The 17,671-nt window shown below is 36.2% G+C and overlaps 3 protein-coding genes across 7 annotated transcripts; all 3 read left to right on the top strand.

Annotated features, from left to right (window-relative positions):
- Positions 1 to 6,363, top strand: LOC111006653 (Polynucleotide adenylyltransferase family protein). Of its 4 annotated transcripts, none has more exons than XM_022278685.2 (15): positions 1 to 691; positions 821 to 951; positions 1,392 to 1,509; positions 1,995 to 2,050; positions 2,159 to 2,208; positions 2,443 to 2,541; positions 3,244 to 3,353; positions 3,466 to 3,593; positions 3,872 to 3,938; positions 4,090 to 4,173; positions 4,558 to 4,620; positions 4,727 to 4,871; positions 5,297 to 5,464; positions 5,577 to 5,674; positions 5,887 to 6,026. In XM_022278685.2, the coding sequence occupies exons 1-15, from the start codon at positions 374 to 376 to the stop codon at positions 5,893 to 5,895; spliced, it is 1,644 nt and encodes a 547-aa protein (XP_022134377.1). In that variant the 5' UTR covers positions 1 to 373; the 3' UTR covers positions 5,896 to 6,026. The 4 variants fall into 4 exon arrangements, with proteins under 4 accessions (XP_022134377.1, XP_022134376.1, XP_087978996.1 ...); XM_022278684.2 differs by having other exon boundaries at positions 8 to 691; positions 5,948 to 6,363; XM_088122870.1 differs by lacking the exon at positions 1 to 691 and adding an exon at positions 1,155 to 1,222 and having other exon boundaries at positions 819 to 951; positions 5,948 to 6,363.
- Positions 6,364 to 8,639: 2,276 nt separating this feature from the next.
- LOC111006322 (G-type lectin S-receptor-like serine/threonine-protein kinase At1g34300) lies at positions 8,640 to 11,782 on the top strand. The gene has a single exon (XM_022278185.2). It carries the CDS (start codon positions 8,903 to 8,905, stop codon positions 11,468 to 11,470), a length of 2,568 nt encoding a protein of 855 aa, XP_022133877.1. The 5' UTR covers positions 8,640 to 8,902; the 3' UTR covers positions 11,471 to 11,782.
- Positions 11,783 to 13,215: 1,433 nt separating this feature from the next.
- Positions 13,216 to 16,473, top strand: LOC111006321 (G-type lectin S-receptor-like serine/threonine-protein kinase At1g34300). Of its 2 annotated transcripts, XM_088122868.1 has the most exons (2): positions 13,216 to 16,163; positions 16,201 to 16,473. In XM_088122868.1, the coding sequence occupies exons 1-2, from the start codon at positions 14,122 to 14,124 to the stop codon at positions 16,205 to 16,207; spliced, it is 2,049 nt and encodes a 682-aa protein (XP_087978994.1). In that variant the 5' UTR covers positions 13,216 to 14,121; the 3' UTR covers positions 16,208 to 16,473. The 2 variants fall into 2 exon arrangements, with proteins under 2 accessions (XP_087978994.1, XP_022133876.2); XM_022278184.2 differs by having other exon boundaries at positions 13,219 to 16,473.
- The last annotated feature ends 1,198 nt before the right edge of the window (positions 16,474 to 17,671 follow it).

Genomic DNA, 17,671 nt, shown 5'->3' with positions numbered 1-17,671 from the left:
AAAAAAACAAATTGTAAGGTCAAATGAGAATTTTAATGTTGTTTTTTTTTGGGGCAAGTTTAATTTTAATTTGATTCTTTTAATTTTGACTGTGTCATATATACTTTAACGAATTAGCTACGTTGAGACTGACAATGATAAGTTCAACTAGACCAAATTGAAGTTTTGAATTATCTCAATTCTTAATTTAAGATTCTCAAAAAAAAAAAAATCGTAATTTAATATTTTTGAAATTTATTTTTAACATTTACTAAGGATAATTGGAGTCAAAATTAGAAGAGGTTGAAAATTAGAGACCGGGCGGGAGAAGCAGTAGCGTAGTTTTGAGGTTCGAGGGAGCGGCCATGGAATTCCAATTCCTTTCTACAAAGCCATGAGAGTGATTCTCTCTTTCAGAACAGCTCTGAAACTCAGCGCCATCATTCTCCCACCACTTTCTCGCCGCAGTTCCATCGCCAAATTTTCGACTTCTCTCGGCGCCCCTAAAATCACCAGAAGCAGAGCCCCGTTGATTCTGCATCCGAAAGCAATGGCGTCGTCAATCTGTACGATGAAGCCGGTGGTTCAAGTGAAAGAGAAGATTGAACTCACTGAAACCGAGGAAAAGATTTTTGATAGGCTTCTCGGGACTCTTCGCCACTTCAATCTCCAAACCCAGCTTCGTGTTGCCGGCGGTTGGGTTCGCGACAAGGTCCTTCTCTCTAATTCTCTCTGGGATTCTGTATGTTGTTGTTTGTTTGCTTAAACAATTCAGTGGGGTTTTGGATATTTTTTAATTTGATCGTGTTTTTGATGATTTTCTGGATTATTGTTTCTGCAGCTTCTCGGGAAAGATTGTTACGACATTGACATCGCTCTAGACAATATGTTGGGTAGCGAGTTCGTGGACAGGGTTAGAGAGTACTTGTTGACAGTTGGGGAAGAAGCGCAAGGAGTCGCTGTTATTCCATGGTATGAGAATCTCGTGCCATTCACTCTGTTGAGTACTTAAAACTAACGTTCATGCTCACCCTTAATTTTTATCTCTGTAGATAATAAAGATGAACTTTTATCGTTTTCCGTTTTACTGTGTGTTTGTAGATCTCAATTGTTGGTCTTGGGCTGGTGTTTTGAATCATAATTTTCATAATCTATTGGTGCTTGCGCTTTTCAAGATTATTAGATATGCTAACAAGGAGGAGTACTGAAGAGGACATTGGATTAGGAGGAAAAATTTATTGAAGTACGAGATAGTTTCATTTTAATTTTTCAAGTTTGTTATGCCGTGGCCTTGTTTTCACTGTATGAAGTCACTGACAAAATAATATGTCTTAACCGCATGCTTTTTTATGATTTTTGGGTTTTATGAATTGTTTGGATGCATTTCCTAACTTCCATTTATATTTTAACAGTAACCCTGACCAATCTAAACATCTAGAAACAGCAAGGATGCGTATCTTTGATATGTGGATTGATTTCGTAAACTTGAGGTGTGAGGAATACAGTGAGAATAGCCGTATTCCTACTAAGGTATGTAATCATTTTCTGTTTTGTGCGTACAGTCTAATTTTCGCATTCATATTTTGTGGTTTAAAAGGTAAATTTCATTTGTCCTTAAAAATATAGATAAAAGTTTTAGTGGGCATTGACCTGGGAGACCAATGTCCTAAAATGTCAAATGTTGTAGGATGAATAACTCTTAAGTTTTTTGGACCATGTGTTTTCCCCGTTAATTGTCAATATTTGTTCTTATGGAGACAAAAGTTTTCTACTTGAGACTGTAAGAATAGCGTCTTTTTGGTCAGTAAGATGACTGGTTTTTAGAGTAGAAATTTTCCTCAATTACGAAATTTGGGCTGAATTATGGTTAGGTTTGCAAGTGCTTACTCAGGCACCTTTCATAAAACTTTTGTATTTAATCATGTAATCTGCAACATTTTGTATAATTAATGCTTCATGTTCTGTCTAAATTTATGTCATATGCATGAAAGTTAATCGTTGATTTAACCTCACAGCAAAAGTTTGGGACAGCAGAAGAGGATGCATATAGAAGGGATTTAACTATCAATAGGTATGTGTCCTTATCACATAGCCCATTGTAGATGCTATCTTCCTTCAAGATTATATATTTTGTTTTGTTATATTAATGCTGGTCTCCCTTTTTTTTTTTTTTTTAAAGCTTGTTCTACAACATCAACTTGAGTTCAGTTGAAGATTTTACCAAAAGAGGTTTGTATTGATTTACTTTCATTTATAAATCCATGTCAAGAACTTATTTGTTTATTATTTTGAAAAAGAAACCAACTTTCATTTCTTATCAAAAGAATAAGAGATGAAATGGACTATTTAATGCATAAAAATATGATTGAATGTTACAAAATTCCTTGATGATTGAGGTCCAAAAAGAGTACTAATTGTTCATTTTCTTTATTTCTCCCCTCCTTATATGACCTTACGTTGCAGGCATTTCGGATCTAAAGTTTGGGAAAATTGTGACTCCTTTACCTGCTAAAGCTACATTTATGGATGATCCGCTCCGAGTACTTCGAGCCATACGTTTCTGTATGTTTATATTTATATTTATTTATTTGTCTTAATAGTTACATGAACCTAGCATCCGTTCTTCTATTTGTTTCTCCTCTATGTACGTGGGTAAATTGGCATTGTTTAGAACTCTTATTTCTATTAAGTGGCATGGCTTACTTGTATTCTCTGTTTTTAGATAAGAAATTCTTTTGAAGGCATGCGACATGGCTTACGTGAAATAGTACCAACATATGGAATCTAATATATCTTTTGAGAACTTGATGTCGTTGTAGATGATGGTATGATATTAGGGATGGAGATATTTATTCTAATTATGATCACTCTAATTGGTTTAGTTGGTGCTTTTTCAACTTGTCTACCTTCTTCCTCACTCTCTTCTTCTTTCCTAAATTTCTATCAATTCTCAGGCGTTTTGCATTATTTTGGTCTTAGAGTGAAATTTATTATCATTCCGTACTACTTTTTACTCTTTCCACTGTCTCTTTATATTTGTTCAGTGAGGTACACTTTCCTAATTTCCACTCTATAATTACGTACACCAATCATCTATCAATATTGTTCACTGGAAAAGTAGAGTCTATTATTTCTGATCCAAGATCTGTATTTACACTTGATATTTATGGTGCGCTGATGTTTACTTTATCCATGATTTTTTGTATTGTCATGGATACATTAATGTATATCTCCCCTTACTTTACTCCCTTGTCATTATTTCAGGTGCAAGATTTAAGTTCACATTAGACGAAGAACTTAAAGAGGCTGCTGCATGTGAAGAAGTAAAGGCTGCTCTTGCTGCTAAGATTAGCAGAGAACGTATTGGAGTTGAAGTGCGTTTCATATTGAATATCTCATGTTCTGGTTTCTCTGATGAATGATTCAAGTCCAATATAGCTTTCTGTTCAGAAAACTTCACTCAGCTTTAGTTGCTGTTTTACGTAGATTGACCTCATGGTTGCTGGGAATCAACCAGTTAAAGCAATGAGCTACATTTGTGAATTGACGTTATTTTGGACCGTCTTTACTCTTCCTTCTAACACTGAACTTGAAATATCTGAGGTGTGTAATAGGTATGATTAATTCTTCTTGCCAAAAAGCTGTTTAGGTAGTTTGCTAAGCGTATCATGTTGCATAATATTTGCATAAGATTCTGAGAAGTCAGAAAGCGGATACTCTGGGTGCTATCACCTCATACTGTATACTCGGCATTATACTTAATTTTCAAAGAAAGAAAATTGACGCTTATTTTAATGAATATATATCATTTTAGTTTTTACCACATGCCTTATAATCAGCCTCAGAAACTTGGTCTCTCTCTCTCATGCTTTTGGGTTACCCCTTTTGTTAGGCTTTGCATTGCTTGTCTGGATGCTACGTGGAGCCTCATTCATCTAATAAAATGCTTTACCTTTAATGTAAGTGAAAAGGCTATCGAATGTTGCAGTTGCATGTCCTTGCAGTTTCTCCTACGATGGCTTTATTTCTTTTACATGGATAAATTGATTATTGGTATTTATTTAGTTATTTATTTTTTACTAATTTTAATCTTTAACATTTGAGTTTTAGGAAGAACAGAAAAGGCTCTCTATGTATGCTGCTCTCTTCCTTCCATTCAGAAAATTCACATTTCAAGATAAGAAATCCAAAAAGGTATTCATTTAAAGTTATCTTGGTATTTAATGTTTAACTCATGTAGTCATGTTATATTGTATTTATAAGATAAGAAATCCAAAAAGAGAGTCTTTAGTGATAAGGAAGTTTCCTTGAGAGAGATTTGGGGCTTGACTAAGTTCCATGCTTTCCTTTGGGCTTCCATCACTAGGATTTTAGTGAGATTATCCTTTATCTCTCATTCTTTTGAATTGGAGCTTTTTTTTTTTTTTTTTGTTCTTGTAGCTTGTTGGATCCTTTTGCCTTGGACTTTCCTTTTTGTATTGCACTCTGTATTCTCTAATTTTTTTCTCAATAAAATCTATTTTTCACATAAAGAAAATATTCTTGGCTGCCTCAAAATCTGGATTTTCTGCTCTGCAGATTCCTGTTGTCAACTATATTTTTCGGGATTCTCTCAAGCGGAAAGTTAGCGATGCTGATACAGTTAGTTATACTCTGACCTTTACGATTATATATATCTGAGTTTTCACACTTCCACGAATTTTGAATCTGCAGAGATTGGTTAACAGATTACATCTTTCCCATGTAGGTTGTTAACGTACATCAGGCCTTGGAGAAGTTTTTGTCCTTGATTCCGATTCTTGCATCAAAAGAGGAAATCCAACCGAATGGAGTTGATTGGGGTGTTGAATGTGCAGATGTTCCTGTTACGTCAAGAATTCGAGTATTGACTGGTATTGTATAAAACTCTATATATAACAAATTTTAGCAATTACTTCACAATCAAGATTCTGCGTAATTTTTATCTTTAAAAGTAAATTTAGCCATTTCCATGAACTTAGAATGTAGATTCATAATAAGCTTCTTTTTTTTGTCTAGTAATTATCATAATTTGATTTTCTCCCTATTCATTCATCTTAAGCAAACTCACGGATATAGAAAAAAGTAAAAACAAAAATAAGTTATCCATAACAGGGAAATGGAAGAATATTATGAGTTAACGTGCTTTTTCGCTGGGACTTTGAGGATAACCTCAATGATCTACTTCTAATCCCTTGATTGAATCTTCTGTTGGCCTCTCCTATCTAACCATAGGGGGTAAAAGGAAAAACTTGTTCCAATGCCTTGTTTTTGTCAACACATTTTTCTTCCTCCGCAGGGCTTCTTTTGCGGGAAATCAAAGACTTCTGGCCTGTAGCTTTATTGATGGCCACTTTGTTATATCCTGCTAATGTAGATTATACAGAAGATCTGTTAAACAGGCACTTTGAACTGGAGAGGCGAAAAGAATTATTCGACGTTGCTTACAATGAGATTGTTAAATTAGGTGAATCCAAGAACCCTGTAGCAAAGTATTATGGTAAACGTCATTTTTCTTTGTCGATCTGTGGCATCTAATCCCTCTCCTTGGGCGCGCTCCCGTTCCCTGTGGCTTTCAGGTCTGGAAAACGTGTGGGAGGTGAAACCTCTAGTGAATGGCAAGGAGATTATGAACATTTTGCAGCTAAAAACAGGAGGACCACTTGTCAGAGAATGGGTGAGTGAACCTTCAAGTGAAGGCTTTACCAGTCGTAAAATGTCGATACGTTGATATTTTCATAAAATAAAGGATCTGATATTGGTATTAGGTGTCGGTCAATCGAAATTTCTAATATATCGCATTAAAATGGAATATTAAAAATGCCACTAATATGTGTATATAGTAAATAGGTCCAATGATAAGATTTATAGTTTTTTCCGCCGTTGCAGCGAAAGTAGAAACTGAAACTGAAGCCAACTTCCTGGTACTGATCGTTTACATATTCTGCAGCAACAAAAGATACTTGCATGGCAGCTTGCTCGTCCCTCAGGGACGGCCGAAGAATGCCTCGACTGGATTCGACAAACTCACACAAAACGCATCAAGTTGGAATGAGGTTGGCTCTAATTCTTCAAACTCTGAACATTTTTTTTAGGTTCTGTTTGTGGTAGAAGAAAGGAGAGGTAGTTTTTTTTTTCTTTTTCTGTTAACAATGATAGAAATGGGAAGAATGGTGAGTTTTGAAGTACTAATTTCAATATGAATGAGTTGGAAGATGGGGCAACTGTATATAGTTAATAACTAGAACCTACAGGGGGAAAAAGGAGGATTTAGAGGGGATTTTATTGTTCATTTTGCATTTGTTTTTATTTATTTAAATATTATAAAGATTTTTTTGTTTAATGGTATTTATTTTTTACTCTTAACCTTTGGAGTTCATTTTTGTAATTTTTGTTTTGACTAAATAGTTTACATTATTTTGGTTAAATTCATACCTCAGTTTGGTAGAGCACCTCGTTTACATATGTGCCAATATTTTTTTGGGTGATCTTATTGGGAAATCGACGTCTTATATTTATAGGATTTATATTTATTATAATTAATCTTTTATTTAAATGCAAAAGATTAATATTCCAAATTTGATTTTGTAAACATTAAATTTTTGTGAGGTCTAAATCAATCATTCTCATAATTCTCCAATTTACTCCTTTAATATATTCTACTAAAGAATATATATTCTATTAAATAATAAAATTTATTACAAAATATTCAATTATTCTCATAATTCTCAAATTTACTCCTTAATATACTAAATAATAAAATTTATTTCAAATATTTATTCATTTCATTACAATTTTTGTCAAATTTTAATAATATAGTCATTATAACATACACTTATATGGATATATTATCCGGCTACCTTTTCATTTATATGAAAATATAAATTATATCTAGCTATAAATTTAAAGCAACATAAACTTAACAATGGTGATATAAACTATAATCATTATAACATACGTGATGGGTACCAATCAAATGGACAATCTGATTTTTTCATCTAACTTATCAAAATCAAATTGAAACCTTTTGAAATTGACAGAATCAAGTTGATCTTTCTGGATTTTATTTTTTTAGAAAACCAAATTAATCAAACCAATTGAAATTGACAAAATCAAAGTTGATATTTCTGGATTTTATTTTTTTCTCGTTTGATTTCTTCGATTAGATTTCTTAGTTGTACACCTTTTTATTAAATTATTTTGTTTTCACTTTGTATTTTTCCAATCACAAAGTAAAAAATGTGTTCGATGCTTATAGATTTTCTCTTCTACTCCAATATATATATATATATATATATATATATATATATTTTTTTTTTTTTTTTTTTAATTTTTATACTCGAATTTGACACCCTTACTCCATGGGACTGTTTCTTCTGTTGACGAAGTTTCGGGCAATTTGACTTTGTTTTCATATGATTTTATGTTATAATTATTTAGATAATTAAACATAACCAATTTTAGTCTATTTGGTGATCTAAATTATTCAAACCAATACTTCTTCTTCTTTATTTATTTGTTTTTTCAAATTGGAATCTTTAGTTTATTTATGGCATACCTGTCCAATTTGTTCTACATTCTTTTTAAAATAGCTATAATGGCATTCAAGTCAATAAATAAAATAAAATTTTTAAAATGTATTTATAAAAATAAAATAATGCACATCCAATTAGAAATAAGAAGCTATGATTCTCTCACTAATTAACCCCTAGGCTTCAACTTGACTAGTAAAACTTGGATTAGGTGAAATTTTATCATTATAATTTATTTATTTATTATTTTTTTTAGGGATCGTAAGGGGTCGTTCATGTCATTTATTAATCTATGTTTTGTACTTAAAGTTATATATCAATAAAACAATTTAACAAAAATTTAATTTAAAGACGTAAAATTTTATGAGTTTCTTGACATTTATTTTTTAATAGAATTTCTTGATAATTATTGGAGTCATATGATAGTATGGAGAGATTAAGTTGATGGGTACATAAGCTATCTCGAATACTCATGTATATTAAAAACAAAAATAAAAATGGACTATTAGTATATTATATTTTAATCTATGGCTTTCTTTTTTTTTTAACAAAAGATTTTAATTATGTTTTATATAGCTATAGTACATGTAATATACCTAAAATATAGATTAAAAAAACTTTTGGTCCTTGTACTTTCATTGAAGTAGTGATTTAGTCATTTCACTTTCAAATTAATAAACAATTTAGTCCCTGAACATTAGTACGTAACAATTTAATTCTATAGTCTAAAGTTCGTAACGATTTAGTCATTGTTGTAAATTTTTTTATTAAATTTCTTATATATGTAGATCGATAAGTGATCAAATGTGTTTATAAATTATAAAAACTAAATCGTTATATAATTAAAATCGATATTTAATTTTGATGAAATTTTTTAATAGTAGGGCCAACATGGTTATAAAGTTTAAATGGTAGAAACTAAATATAATTATCAGTTCTCTCTTTTTAATTTTTTTTTATTATGAGGAAAAAGACAAAAAATAGGATCACGACACGTAGGGTTGGAAAATGAATTAATGGCTTCAAATTGGAACCCCGCGAATTAGGGCAAAGAAATATCTCCGTTTTGTATGTTGTAAATAAATCAAATCTGTTTGGTAGAAAAGAAAATTTGACTGTTCTGAGAGTCGTTTTCCTTACAGACCCGAGAAAGTTGACCGGTGGATTGGATTCACGAGTGGAAGAACAAAGAAATTACAATCCAATGATTTCATGGGCATTTCCATTTTCCAGTCTTCTGTTTCCAGATGACTGCGATTTTTCTTCTGTACTTTATATGCACAATCCGTTGCTTCGATCGGAGAAGCAAATTCTTCTGAGACTTTTCCAAGCTTCTCCTATTGATTTTCTTCGATTTCGTTGCGGATCCTGTGATGCGAGATCGAAGAGAAATGAACCTCCATAGCCATTTGGTTGTTTTCTTTCTTCCTTTGCTTCTTCTTCTTTCAATCTCTTCATCGGCAGCCGCCATATCCCTTGGTTCATCGTTGAAAGCTTCCAATCTCGAGCAGGCGTGGAATTCGTCTAACGGGGATTTTTCTTTTGGTTTCCGTCCCTCGGGTGTATCCAGTTCCTCTCCTTCCTTCATCGCCGGCATAGTCTACACCGGTGGTGTTCCTACGATTTGGTCCGCCGGCGGCGGTGCTGCAGTGGATGCTTCAGGTGCTCTTCATTTTGATTCCGACGGTAACCTTCGTCTTGTCAATGGCTCTGGTGCCGTCGTTTGGGAATCTAACACCACCGGCCGTGGCGTCGCCTCCGCTGTACTCGATAACACCGGCAACCTGGTTCTTCAAAACAGTAGCGGCGAGCCCGTCTGGTCTTCCTTCGACCACCCGACCGACACGATTGTTCCATCGCAGAATTTCACGGTGGGTATGGTCCTGCAATCCGGTCGGTATTCTTTTGAACTACTTTCTGTTGGAAATATAACTCTGATTTGGAATGGAAATGGACCGAATAGCGATGTAGTTTATTGGAATCACGGCTTAAATACGTCGATCAATGGGACTTTGAATTCTCCTAGTCTACAATTAGATCCTATCGGGATGTTGGCTGTTTTTGATTCCAAAATACCAGCCGGATCATTTGTGGCTTATAGCAACGATTATGCAGATGGGGCTGATACGCTTAGGTTTCTGAGGTTGAAAAATGATGGAAATTTAGAAATTCACAGCGTCGTTAGAGGCAGTGGGTCCGAAACAGTGGGATGGGAAGCTGTTCCAGATAAATGTCAGATTTTTGGATTCTGTGGGGAACTTAGTATTTGTAGTTATAATGATACAAGTCCGATCTGTGGTTGCCCATCTGCAAATTTTGAGCCAGTTGATCCAAACGACTGGAAGAAAGGGTGTAAGAGGAAGTTTGATATCGGAAACTGTTCCATTGGCATTACCATGTTGGAGTTGCCAAATACAAAGTTATTAACATATCCAGTAAATACAGAGGTTTACTCGATGCAGATATCGGGGTGTCAATCGAATTGTCGACAAAGTTCTGCTTGTGTTGCCTCCACTGCCCCATCAGATGGAAGTGGGTTTTGTTATTACGTACCATCAGGTTTTATTAGGGGATATCAGAGTGCTGCACTGCCAAGCACTGCATATCTCAAGGTCTGTGGACAAGTGATCCCAAACCAACTGCAATCCCCTGATGTTCCAAGGCAGAGTGAGGGTAGAAATGTGAAGGCTTGGGTATTGGCAGTCGCGGTTTTGGTCACCCTTTTTGCCTTGGTTGCTCTTGAAACTGGTTTATGGTGGTGGTGTTGCAGAAACAGCCCCAATTTTGGAGGGATGTCCACTCAATACACTCTTCTTGAGTATGCTTCTGGTGCTCCGGTCCAGTTCTCGTATAAAGAACTTACGCGCGTGACCAAGGGTTTCAAGGAAAAGCTTGGAGCCGGTGGATTTGGAGCTGTTTACAAAGGTGTTCTCACTAATAGGACGGTTGTTGCAGTGAAGCAACTCGAGGGAATCGAGCAGGGAGAAAAGCAATTCAGGATGGAGGTAGCAACTATAAGTAGTACGCACCATTTGAATCTGGTGAGATTGATTGGTTTCTGCTCGGAAGGACGCCATAGGCTATTAGTATATGAGCTCATGAAGAATGGCTCTCTTGATGGTTTGCTTTTCAAGACAGAAGACGGACACTCTGGGAAGTTCCTCAACTGGGAAGATCGATTCAAAATTGCAGTTGGAACTGCCAAGGGGATCACATACCTTCACGAGGAGTGCCGGGATTGCATCATTCATTGTGATATAAAGCCAGAGAACATACTCTTAGATGAGAATTTGAATGCTAAAGTCTCAGATTTTGGCCTGGCAAAGCTCATAAATATGAAAGACCACAGATACCGAACATTGACTAGCGTGAGAGGGACGAGGGGATATTTAGCACCTGAATGGCTTGCGAACCTGCCCCTGACTTCAAAATCTGACGTTTTCAGCTATGGCATGGTTCTATTGGAGATTGTAAGTGGAAGACGAAATTTCGAAGTTTCTGCAGAAACAAATCACAAGAGGTTCTCCTTGTGGGCTTATGAAGAGTTTGAGAAGGGAAATGTGATGGAAATTGTTGACAAAAGGCTTATGGATCAAGAGATTGATATGGAGCAAGTGAGTAGGGTGGTTCAGGTGAGTTTTTGGTGCATCCAGGAGCAACCGTCTCAGAGGCCAATGATGGGAAAAGTGGTGCAGATGATCGAAGGAGTCGTCGACGTCGAGAGGCCTCCCGCACCCAAAGTTACATCCATGGTGTCTGCAAGCGGAACAAGTACTTATGTCAGCAGCAACGTGAGTAATTTCTCTACCACGGCAGATTCAACGGCTACACCCGCTACACCGGCCTCGTTTTCATCATCTCTTGCTGCTGCAGACTTGACTTCTGGTGGCAGGAACCTTGAGAAAACAACTTCATCCCTTCTGGAATCAAGGTACGACTAAGCCCTTCAGTTCTTGTCACATTTCATACACCGATCTTGGTACAAAAGTTGCTCAAATGTTTACTAAAAAGCTTACAGTTTCAAGTCATGGTGGATCAACAATCAAAGTTATCTTTCCATGTAAATGTGAAAATATCTTGTAAATAGTTAGTTGCTAAGTTTTGTTTTGGTGTTGAGGGCGCAAGCCCAGCTAAGTTCCTTGGAAGATCTAATTATAGTAACTCCAAATAAAACTGTATTGATCGCCAAATTTACTGTCTCCTTTATTATTTGTATGATCATTATGATAAGTAATTGTGTGTGTCTATATATATATTTCAAAGGAGTTTACATTAATTCACTACTTTGAATTCTAAATTCTTAATATTATATTTCGAGTGTTTTTTCCTTTTCTTGATACAACAAATGTGGGGAATTTAAGGTAAAAAAATTAAATAGACACAGCCAGGAAAGTTTAAGACCCATTACAAACATTCAAAGACAAAATAAACACATCCCTAAAAATTAAGTGCCCACATTTATTATTTAGCCTAAAAATTTTAATTCAAAGACTTTGAAGCATTACATTTTTTTTTTGGTTAAATATAAAGACTAAATTTTTATGAATAAAAGTACGATGTGTTTAAAGGGAGAGTATAGACATGATAATCAAGATTAAAATTAGAAATGTCAACGTCTTTAATTTTATGAGAATGTATTAAATATCGATGTCGATATCGAGGGATATTTCTGCATGGACATATGAAAATTTCTATCTATATTGACAGAAATTGAATATCACGGTAATATATATTTATTTTTCTAACGAAGAAAATGCATTAAAAAGAAAGATGACCACTTACTGTCAAATAGTTGTTTAAAGAACTAAGAATATGAATAAATTTTAGCCCACTAAATACTTTCTCCAAAGTCACAACATCCTCAATCTCATTAGATGATGTCGGGGGAGACTCCTCAATTAATGAAGGTATCTTGTAAATTATGACACCATTATTCACAATTGGAAGGAAAATAATTGTCTCCAAAGTTGTCTTATTCTCCATCATGACAGGTAATGAACAGTTAAGCAAATTCTCTAAATCACGTTGGTTACATATCTCAATACAATTAAGACGGATAGCCTCCTTAGATTCCAAAACGGTATTTGAGCCAATCGTCGCTGAATCTCTATCGTCGCCCACCTTCTACTCCCTCATCGTGGACTATAGACGTTCTCTGAACCAAGATGTAACGAAAAAGAAAAGTGAGCCTCTGATAACTCTTCAAAGAGCCCAAACGAAGAATACATACATACCAATGTTGTTTTTATTTTCTCAATCGCAACACCACTATCAACCTCCAACCGGAAGATGTCGACAACTGACCATTATTCGTCGTCACAAAAAGCTGTAGGGGTGAAGGATTCTCTCCAAAAAAAAAAAAAGAAAATCACGACAAAATCGATATAAAGCATAGAAGAACCTCTTCTGAAAAAAATTCAATCGGAGAATTGGAAGAGAACGCACCCCCTCCGTAGAGGAAGGGCCTTCAGTTGGAGAATTGAAAGAAAACTCACCCGCTCTCCAGAACGGAGAAGGCCTTATGACCGTGACCATCCCCGAACTTTGTTTCTTACTGTAATAAAATTTAAATTTAATTCTCTGGTCTCTCTATTTTTATTGAATTTAGTTTTTTTAGTACCATTTTTATTTTAAATTTATAATCATAAGAAAATAAAAAAAAAAAAGAAAAAAGAAAAAAGATGAATGAGTCTGAATGACTTCAAATTTGAAGTTTGGAACCCGCAAATTGGGCATAGAAAATCTCACTCTCATTCTCAGTATCTCATACGTAAGAGTAAATTATCAATCAGAGATCAAAAAAATTCTACTGGACTGGCTTGATCTACACCAAGAGTCGTTTTCGTTTCATTTCAAGATTGACTGATGGATTCGTGAGTGGACGGAAGAACATTCCAATGAATTCGCTGGTAAAATATCTTGATTTTCCATTCTCTACTTTTATACTTCCACTTCCAGATTGCTGCCATGTTTCTTCTGCAATTTGTATGAAGCGAAATCATCACACTTCGATCGGAGTAGCAAAATCTTGTTTCGGATTCCGTGGTGAATTATGTTCGGATTCCGCTGCTGAGAAATTTCCCCTCCGTTTTCCGTTCTGCTGTGTCGTGAAATCTAGGAGAAATGAACCTCCATTGGCGTTTGTTTCTCTGCATTCTTCCTTTGCTTCTTGCATTTCCAGTCTCTGTTCTGGCAGCCGCCATATCTCTAGGTTCATCTTTGAGAGTTTCCAATCCCGACCAGGCGTGGTCTTCGTCTAACGCCACTTTCTCTCTTCGTTTCATTCCCTCGAGTGTATCCAGTTCCTCTCCTTCTTTCATCGCCGGCATTGTGTACTCTGGCGTCCGCCGGCGGTGGTGCTACCGTGGACTCTTCTGGTGCTCTTCACTTCCAATCCGACGGTAACCTTCGTCTCGTCGATGGCTCCGGTGCCGTCGTTTGGGAATCTAACACCACCGGCCGTGGCGTCGCCTCCGCTGTACTCGAGGAATCCGGCAACCTCGTTCTTTTAAATAGTAGGTCACAGCCCGTATGGTCTTCCTTCGACTACCCGACCGACACGATTGTTCCACCGCAAAATTTCACGGTTGGGATGGTCCTGCAATCTGGCCAGTTTTCTTTTAAACTACTTCCTTTTGGAAATATAACTCTGATTTGGAATGGAGATGGACCTGATGTAGTTTATTGGAATCGCGGCTTAAATACGTCGATCAATGGGACTTTGAATTCTCCTAGTCTACAATTAGATCCTATCGGGGAGTTGGCTGTTTTTGATACCAAAATACCAGACTCATCATTTGTGGCTTATAGCAACGATTATGGAGATAATGCTGGGGCCAATACGTTTAGATATCTGAAGTTGAAAAGTGATGGAAGTTTAGAAATTCACAGCGTCGTTAGAGGCAGTGGGTTCGAAAAAGTGGGATGGAAAGCTGTTCCAGATAAATGTCAGATATTTGGATTCTGTGGGGAACTTGGTATTTGTAGTTATAATGATACAAGTCCGATCTGTGGTTGCCCATCTGCAAATTTTGAGCCAGTTGATCCAAACGATTGGAAGAAAGGGTGTAAGAGGAAGTTTGATATTGGAAACTGTTCCAGCGGATTTACCATGTTGGAGTTGACAAATACAAAGCTCTTAACCTATCCAAGGGATGCAGCCATGTACACCATGCAGATAGCAGGGTGTCAATCAAATTGTCGACAAAGTGTTACTTGTAATGCCTCCACTGCACCATCAGATGGAAGTGGGTACTGTTATTACATACCATCAGGTTTTATTAGGGGATATCACAGTCCTTCACTGCCAAGCACTTCATTTCTGAAGGTTTGTGGACCTGTGATCCCCAACCTGGAATCTCCTGCTGTTCCAAGGCTGAGTGAGTGTGGGAGTTTGAAGGCTTGGGTGTTGGCAGTTGTGGTTTTGGTCACCCTTTTTGCCATGATTGCCTTCGGGGTTGGTTTATGGTTGTGGTGTTGCAGAACCAGCTCCAATTTTGGAGGGATGTCCACCCAGTATACTCTTCTTGAGTATGCTTCTGGTGCTCCGGTCCAGTTCTCGTATAAGGAACTCCACCGTGTGACTGAGGGTTTCAAGGAAAAGCTTGGAGCCGGTGGATTTGGAGCTGTTTACAAAGGTGTTCTTACTAATAGGACAGCTGTTGCAGTGAAGCAACTCGAGGGAATCGAGCAGGGAGAAAAGCAATTTAGGATGGAGGTAGCAACTATAAGTAGTACGCACCATTTGAATCTGGTGAGATTGATTGGTTTCTGCTCGGAAGGACGCCATAGGCTATTAGTATATGAGCTCATGAAAAATGGCTCTCTTGATGGTTTGCTTTTCAATGCAGAAGACGGACACTCTGGGAAGCTCCTCAACTGGGAAGATCGATTCAAAATTGCGGCTGGCACTGCTAAGGGGATCACATACCTTCATGAGGAGTGCCGGGATTGCATCATTCATTGTGATATAAAGCCAGAGAACATACTCTTGGATGAGAATTTGAATGCTAAAGTCTCAGATTTTGGCCTAGCAAAGCTCATAAATATGAAAGACCGCAGATACCGAACGCTGACTAGCGTGAGAGGGACGAGGGGATATTTGGCACCTGAATGGCTTGCGAACCTGCCCCTGACTTCAAAATCTGATGCTTTCAGCTATGGCATGGTTCTGTTGGAGATTGTAAGTGGAAGACGAAATTTCGAAGTTTCTGCAGAAACAAATAACAAGAGGTTCTCCTTGTGGGCTTATGAAGAGTTTGAGAAGGGAAATGTGATGGAAATCGTTGACAAAAGGCTTATGGATCAAGAGATTGATATGGAGCAAGTGAGTAGGGTGGTTCAGGTGAGTTTTTGGTGCATCCAGGAGCAACCATCTCATAGGCCAATGATGGGAAAAGTGGTGCAGATGATCGAAGGAGTCGTCGACGTCGAGAGGCCACCCACACCCAAAGTTACATCCATGGTGTCTGCAAGCGGAACAAGTACTTATGTCAGTAGCAATGTTAGTAATTTCTCCACCCTGGCAGATTCAACCGCTACACCGACATCGTTCTCATTGTCTCTTGCTGCTGCAGACTCGACTTATGTTGGCAGGAATCTCGAGAAAACGTCTTCATCCCTTCTGCATTCAAGGTACGACTAAGCTCTAGCTGCACAAATCTTTGTGCAGAAGTTGATCAATTTTTAACTAAAAGTTGGTGCAAAAGTTCGGTATCCAAGTGTGGAAGATGAAATTATAGTAACTGTAATAGAAGTATTGTTTATTATTTGTATGATGAGTGAAGAAATTGTTTTTATTAGTTCTTGTCCCATTGGAAACTGTAATAGAAGTAATTGTTTATTATTTGCTTGGAAATGGTTACAAGCTTTGGATATTATTTTTGCCCATTTGGGATACTTCAGATGTGCATCTACTTGGAATAAAGTGACAAACTTTCTCCTTCTTTTTGTATCTGATTTTTTATTTTTTTTTTGCCCAAGTACGACCGAGTACAACAAATTGGTGTATGGGATTTGAACGTCAAAATAAACAATAAGTGTCAATTACGTTTATGGTGGTTTGTCTCTAAATTTTTATTTTGCTTAACAATGGACAATCAAAGCGTATTACATTAATGCCTCTCGATTGAATTTATAACCTTCGTAGCATATTCTTTTCTTTTATTTTCTTTTTCTGAAATTTCCTTTATCAAACCATGCATGACATTGAATAAGGAGTTGCGACAGCACGGAAAATTAAATTTCTAGATGATCTAAAATAAGATGTTTCACCCGTATAATGTTATATAATTTTATCATTAGTTAATTTTGTGAGAAATTACATTGAAAAATATTAAAAAAATAAGAGATTAAATTGAAACTTTATAACGCTAAATTAAAAATTCCACTGATGATTCACAATTTGCTTTAAAAAATCTAAAATTTTATTTATTAACTTTATTTGTAAAAACAAATTTCCAATTTTATTACTATTTTCATAAATTTAAAAATTCCACGTTTCCATAGAATGTCGACAAAAAAATGGTATATATACAAAATTTTTGTTTATAAATGAAGTTAAAATACTTTTGCGCGCCATTGAGACTTGAGAGGTTTCCCCGCCACACCATTGTAGGGCTTTGAGATCTTGAATCAAATTAGGGTTTCGACTTGACCTCGTCCATGGAAGAAAATTCTTTCAGAGTCTTGGATTGCAATTTACGACGAGGATAGTTTTTTCCTTCCCTTGCATTGTCTATTAATTGAAACTATCACCTTCCATTGAAGGTCAAAATCTTGAAGAATTCTTTGTCAAATATTGCAGGCGAACAAACGGAGACTCACCAGAGGACTCGCATGATGTGTTCGATCGTTCGATTTGAAGAGATCGATCGCATCCGTTTTCTTCAATCCGAGCAACACGGTAAAAAAAAAAATAATAATTCTTATCAGTAATAGCTTTCTGAATGTTTTATTAAATTTGAAGCGAATTTTTCTTTCGCTTCGTGTCCTGCTTCGTCCTCTGTCATTCTCACTTTCCTCATCAATCCTCTTTTCAAAATATTGGAAGGAGAATGAAATGAAAATTAGTAAACATAGGATCATTTGAATAATAGCTAAACAAACAATCTACATTTTCGAATTTGTTTTTCGAAGAATTT

This window comes from Momordica charantia, assembly GCF_013281855.1.
Source record: "Momordica charantia cultivar OHB3-1 chromosome 4 unlocalized genomic scaffold, Mcharantia_2.0 BLBB01000004.1, whole genome shotgun sequence".
Classification (NCBI taxonomy): Eukaryota; Viridiplantae; Streptophyta; class Magnoliopsida; order Cucurbitales; family Cucurbitaceae; genus Momordica; species Momordica charantia.
Note: the sequence above shows the minus strand (reverse complement) of the source record. Positions and strands in the feature narration are given on the sequence as shown.

Excerpts from the sequence above, each read along its gene's own strand:
- LOC111006321 (XM_022278184.2), top strand. The coding sequence starts at position 14,122 with ATGGTCCTGCAATCTGGCCAGTTTTCTTTTAAACTACTTCCTTTTGGA.
- LOC111006653 (XM_022278684.2), top strand. The coding sequence starts at position 374 with ATGAGAGTGATTCTCTCTTTCAGAACAGCTCTGAAACTCAGCGCCATC. Across the intron at positions 2,542-3,243 it reads ACTTCGAGCCATACGTTTCT|GTGCAAGATTTAAGTTCACA; the intron begins GTATGTTTATAT and ends TCATTATTTCAG. Across the intron at positions 4,621-4,726 it reads AAGTTAGCGATGCTGATACA|GTTGTTAACGTACATCAGGC; the intron begins GTTAGTTATACT and ends TTTCCCATGTAG.
- LOC111006322 (XM_022278185.2), top strand. The coding sequence starts at position 8,903 with ATGCGAGATCGAAGAGAAATGAACCTCCATAGCCATTTGGTTGTTTTC.